The 5,648-nt window shown below is 41.6% G+C and overlaps 1 protein-coding gene and 1 long non-coding RNA gene across 2 annotated transcripts; both read right to left on the bottom strand.

Annotated features, from left to right (window-relative positions):
• Positions 1–676: 676 nt before the first annotated feature.
• On the bottom strand, positions 677–2,212 carry LOC123084090 (uncharacterized). Its single transcript, XM_044505871.1, has 3 exons — positions 1,970–2,212; positions 1,454–1,883; positions 677–1,368 (listed from the first exon to the last, which is right to left on the bottom strand). Exons 1-3 carry the CDS (start codon positions 2,210–2,212, stop codon positions 677–679), a joined length of 1,365 nt encoding a protein of 454 aa, XP_044361806.1.
• A 1,223-nt stretch (positions 2,213–3,435) lies between these two features.
• Positions 3,436–5,273, bottom strand: LOC123082671 (uncharacterized). The gene is made up of 5 exons (XR_006439090.1): positions 5,148–5,273; positions 5,017–5,052; positions 4,855–4,923; positions 3,869–3,926; positions 3,436–3,775 (listed from the first exon to the last, which is right to left on the bottom strand). It is a non-coding gene; the product is annotated as an uncharacterized lncRNA (long non-coding RNA).
• Positions 5,274–5,648: the final 375 nt, after the last annotated feature.

Here is a 5,648-nt window from a genome sequence, read left to right as displayed (position 1 = left end):
TAAAAAAAATACACTCCATACCCTCACGAGTCTAAACTGGGGCACATAAAAACAATACACTCCATACCCTCACGAGTCTAAACTGGGGCACATAGAAAAAATATATTCCATACCCTCACGAGCCCAAACTGGGGCGCACAAAAAAACTAATTACTTCAACGACTTACGAGTGTAAACTGTGATGCAAAGAAAAGAAATCATCAAGCGTATTCCATACCCTTAAGAGTATAAACTGGGGCACGTAAAATTTTACTCCGATATCCTACGAGTCTAAACTATGGCGTAAAAAAAAGACTCCAAATTCTCATAAGCTTAAACTGTTGTACGAAAGGGCAGTGTATGTAAAAATATAAATAAATTTGTAAAAGATAAAAATGAACAATGAAATAAAGTAATAAAGCTTCAAGCAAAAAAAATGTAAATAAATAAAGGGGTTACCCAAGCTAGTTCATGCAATTAGCACAGAGTATCCATTCCACACAGAAAGCAGGGCTATACGAATAACATTGCATAGTCCATCAGTACACATGAATAGATCCCATGCAAACATACACGAATGGTGCTACTGGCATGCGAGAAGACCCAAGAAAATGGGTTTGCCGATTGGCCGCCTTATGCAAGTCTGAGTAAAAAATGTAAATAGACAACATGTCTGATTTATTAAGAACAAAGAAACTCAATTGGACATGGAGCGCCACTCCTTCAGACTTCTCATAATAGACTTGGCTTCGTCCTCCAGCGTCGATGTCTTCCCTTTAAGAGCCTCCAATTCCTCGGAAGCTTTCACATTAGCTTCGAGCAAATCTTCATGCAACTTCTTGGCTTCAGCTTGCTTGGCGGAACGGTCTGACTCCAGTTGCTTGACCCTTTCTTCAGCTGTACACAACTCAACGGTAGCTTCTTGTAGTTGAGCGAAGAGGGCCTCCACACGTTCCTTCTTCTCAGCTTGTTTCTCCAGCATGGATGACATCTCTTCCACTGAAGTTTTCAGAGACGCTTCAATGGATTCAGCCCTCCTCTCTGCTGCAGTAACAAATTCAGACTTTTGCTTTGACTGACCCTCAATGGTTCTGCGGGCTTCTTGCACTGTATCTGAGATCGAGACAAATTTTTCCCAAGCCGCGCGGACAGGGGCAATTTGAGGAACAATATCACCAATCGGGAGCATCGACCGAACTGCCTGGAAAATCTCATGGCGCTGAGAATCTGTTAATGTAGGGGCATCTAAAGCTTCAAAAGCATTCTGCAGCAACAAATCGATAGCATCCAGAACTGGCTTGGTAATAGCGGAAATATCCATGGATGGCGCTGAAATCTGTGTCATTATTCCCTCGCCACTGACGAGATTAGAAGCTCCTTCCGTATCACCTGGTGATAAGAAGGAGGGGCAAGATAAATGATATTGCAATGAAGTTAATAAATAGAAAAAGATACAAAGGACGAATAAAGCTACCGTGCGTAGAGATAGGCGAAATGTTTGAAATATCAGCCTGCGAGGCCACGCCTGAGTATAGATATGTAGGGGGAGTTGGAAGATTAAGAGAGGGTTCTGATATATCAAAATCCTCAAACGATAGATCAGAACCTATGACATTATCATCAGTCCGTGTATCATCAAGTTCATGCATAAAATCAACCAACTCGTCAAGATTACATGGGCTTTCTCCAAGAGAAATTTCAATCTTCCTTTTTACAGCAGGTCTTTCCTCCCCACCGGAAGAGATTGTTGCATTTGGACTAGGTTCCTCTGAGTTCCTATCAACCAAAATGTCAGTACCCTCCTTCCTTGCATTTAAACGTGTGCCTGATACTGTCACGCTTATAAGTGGCCGGGGATTGGAAGAGGAACTTGCAGCAACATCATTTGGATTATTTTTCCGCTTCTAAAAAAATAGCATAAATAATATCAGTTAGTAAATAGTGGTGTTGGCGCATAATAGTAAAAAAAAGGTATACGTATATATATTACCTGTTGCAACCAAGGTGGCGGGGCATTGTTATCCAAGTGGTAACCTCTTAAGATGTCCCTCCAATGATTCACTGTCGGCATTTCTCTCACCTCAATAGCTGCAAGATATTCCTCTTGCCGTTCAGCAGACACCCTCTTTACTACGACAAGATCCCCTTCCAAAATCTTGCGAGAAAAAATATGTTTCTTCCCATTATTCACATATTTGGCAAGCCTTTCTTCATAGGAATCTCGCCCGTGCATGTTACCTTGACGAAGCTGGCCTAGAACGCTGGTGAAAGGTTGGGTGAAAATGGTCCACCAGTTTGTCCATGCCACTGAGGAATTGCCCATAAAATCTTTGTTGGGAATATAGTGAGGCTGTTTCGGATTCGAGTGCAATAAATGCCACCAGTGTGCATAAGCAACACTAATGTCATCTATTATATATAAACTGCGCAATGGAGTATATGGTACTTGCTGATCCAATTTGAATTGTCGAGCCACCCGGTCGGGATGATACGGCTCAACAATGCACAAGTCGTCATCATAATCGGACCTTCTCCACGGTAGCATCCCTCGATGGATGGAAATGGTGAATGCTTTTTGCAGCCAACGAGTGCTAGCCAAGTCAGAGAAATTTGAGGGGTACCACACAATACTCTTGTGTTTCTCGAAGAAATCGTGCGCCTTTTCAGGGCCAAAATCGTGTGGAATCCTAAACATAGTCCCCACCATAGATAATTTCCCTGGACAAAGCTTAGGAGTTGGAAATTTGCTCACTTTTGCTCGTTTACCAAATACATTCTTCAGATAAACCCCCATCCAGCCGATAATGAAATGGATGGGCCATCCCCTAATCCGGTAGCAGGGTCCTACAGGATGGGTGCTGATGCGACGAAGCGAAAAAATAGATAGAACAAAGTGCTGGTGGAGCTAATGAAATTCGACGTCCTAGAGCGATCCAGGACGCCATCACAAGGACGCCAGCGCGAATGTAGGCTCCCGCGCCAATGACAACAAAGTAGCACAACCAAACAACAATGTACGCCGCGACATACAAGCGGACCCCACGAAGAGACGCGAAAGGAACGAAATGGTCTCGCCGGTTGTGAAAATAGTCACACCAGACCTGGAAAGTCACGTGGCCGCCATTGTTCTTGGCAAGCTGATCATGTGCGGATAATAGGTCCGGTAAGAAGTCAGGGAATTGGCAAAGGGAGGGGTCTAGTGCATGTTCTGGTGGGATAAATTCTTCATATAAGTCTCCATCTAGAGGAAGACCAGCCATTTGATACATATCAAGGAGTGTAATAGTACGTTCACCACATGAGAATAGGAACGTGTTGGTTTTTGGATTCCATTTTTCTAACAGAGATCTTAGCAAGGCAGGTGAAATAGAATAATCACCCAAAGAGCAGTAAATAGCTCCACAAAGGTAATATGAACCTTCACCAAGCCCTTTTAGGGAAAAAGAATGATTTCGTAAAATGTTTGCCCCCCATTCATTATAGCCTGAAGGACGTGGCATATACTCAATATCATGACGTTCCCAAGTCAGACCTTTGGATACCATCCTAGTACCCAGACATAAAGCTGTATCAGTTCGCGGTGAAGCCGCCAATGGGTAATATGAATAAGCTAGTTTGGACTGTCTCGCTCGCCAACCGCGAGGACCGTTGTCGAGTTCACCCTTTGGTATACTTATAGCTTTAACTATGGGGCAGTCTTGGTCATCGGAGCTAGGTTCATATAGTTTCTGTTGCTTGGCTAGCTCGACAAGGGATAGTCGATGTGAGGGAACCGTGCGCGATTTCTGCGCCATCTCTATACAAAAGAATATACGTGTGTCGGTACAGGTACAAGTTGTGTTCAAAACAATAAAATAAATGAACCATGGTAAACGAATGGAAATTTTACCACGGAGGCGATAGCCCGAGCGAAGCCAGCCCTTGATGAAGAAGAAAGGATTTGCACTCTACAAAAAAAGGATGATGATTGTTAGTGCTAAAAAAATTATGCAAAGGTCAAATATCAGCAAAATGAATTATCCTCCAAAAAAAGAGAGATACATGCATAAAGCCCAATCTAGGATTTCTGGAATGTCAGCTTTGAAAGGGTTGATAGATGCAAAACTTTGAAAAAAAAGTTTATATATGCAGAACTTTGAAAGAGTTGATAATTCTTGCATCAAATAAAGGGGGGCTTCATTGATCTCGCAGTTTGTACGTCGGACCAAGTCCATATAAACTTGCCGGCACGTCAATTGCGAGAAAGATATATGTGTGTAGCTTAAAAATGAGCTCTACAGTTTGTACGTCGGACCAAGTTCATATAAACTTGCCGGCACGCCAACTGTGAAGAAGATATAAGTTTGCATCTTTAAACGACCATCTTTTAAATAAATAAATAAATAAAACATTGATCTCACAGTTTGTAAGTCGGGCCAAGTTCATATAAACTTGCCGGCACGCCAACTGTGAAAAAGATATACGTGTGATCTTTAAACGAGCATCTTATATAAACTTGGAAAGAGTTGATAATTGCCGCATGAATAAAGGGGAGTTTCGTTGATTCTATGACATATCTCACAATTTTTACGTCGGGCCAAGTTCATATCAACTTGCCGGCACGCCAATTGTGAGAAAGGTATACATTTGATCTTTAAAACGAGAATTTTAAGTATAAAAAATATTGATCTCTACAATTGTACGTCGGACCAAGTTCGTATATAACTTGCCGGCACGTCATTGCGAGACCAAATTTCCGCATATATACGGGACAAGATGCACAGGCATTCATGGCCTAAAGGAGGTTACGTGCATGGGTTCATCTATAAATTATTCATCCAATCTCTGATGCTGGTATGTGTATAAAAAGAAAAAAAAAGACAGTAGGTATAGTACCTAAAGAGAGAGCAGGTATACGCCCGAAACTAAAATATAGTTGTTTTGCCAGATTGTACCTAAACCTTCCTGCAATATTGAAGGAACAAAAATTAAGGGGCAATCAGAAGACGTAAATCATGCACGTAGATGTCTATCTGAATGAACTAAGTACAAACTTACCAACGTAAGATCTGTGCTTCAGCGGCAGATGCTAATCTTTTTCATACAAAGAAAGGAAGGGAGTCAGAGATGAGAATCATCCGAAAGAATGATGAGAAAAAGACAGTTAATGAGTGCACATCATTGCGTACCCAGTAGTCCAAAGAATAGCAGGTCAATCATAAGAAAGATCTGGACTTTGGGTTATGCGTGAGGTAAATAGAGTCCCCTTGCCAGACGATAGGAAGAAGATATATATAAGGAAAGGTATGTGCTCCGGCCGGACGCAACTACAACTACATGGCGGAAGGCCAGCGTCTTGTAACAAATTTTGAAGATTGAGTCCTTATCCAACGAAGGGACTAACAAACTTTCAAAAGGCAGGGCTAGATAAATATCAAGCTGGATATTTTAACAAAATAAGTGTGTCGCCCACACTAAGAAAAACGTTCGCGATATATATATGAAACGGAATATGTCTACATATATTTTCGTCTACATATATTTTCAAGTTCTGAAAGTGAATCAGAGAAATATTCTCTTCCAAAACTTGAGGGGCATCTGTTGACACGGAATTTCGCCAAAGTAAAGTATGGTGCAATAGCTATTATAAAAATATAAATTAATCCGAGTGGCAAAAATGATGAATCACC

This window comes from Triticum aestivum, chromosome 4A (assembly GCF_018294505.1).
Source record: "Triticum aestivum cultivar Chinese Spring chromosome 4A, IWGSC CS RefSeq v2.1, whole genome shotgun sequence".
NCBI lineage: Eukaryota > Viridiplantae > Streptophyta > Magnoliopsida > Poales > Poaceae > Triticum > Triticum aestivum.
Note: the sequence above shows the minus strand (reverse complement) of the source record. Positions and strands in the feature narration are given on the sequence as shown.

Excerpts from the sequence above, each read along its gene's own strand:
- LOC123084090 (XM_044505871.1), bottom strand. The coding sequence starts at position 2,212 with ATGCACGGGCGAGATTCCTATGAAGAAAGGCTTGCCAAATATGTGAAT. Across the intron at positions 1,884-1,969 it reads CGCCACCTTGGTTGCAACAG|AAGCGGAAAAATAATCCAAA; the intron begins GTAATATATATA and ends CTATTTTTTTAG. Across the intron at positions 1,369-1,453 it reads TTCGCCTATCTCTACGCACG|GTGATACGGAAGGAGCTTCT; the intron begins GTAGCTTTATTC and ends TCTTATCACCAG.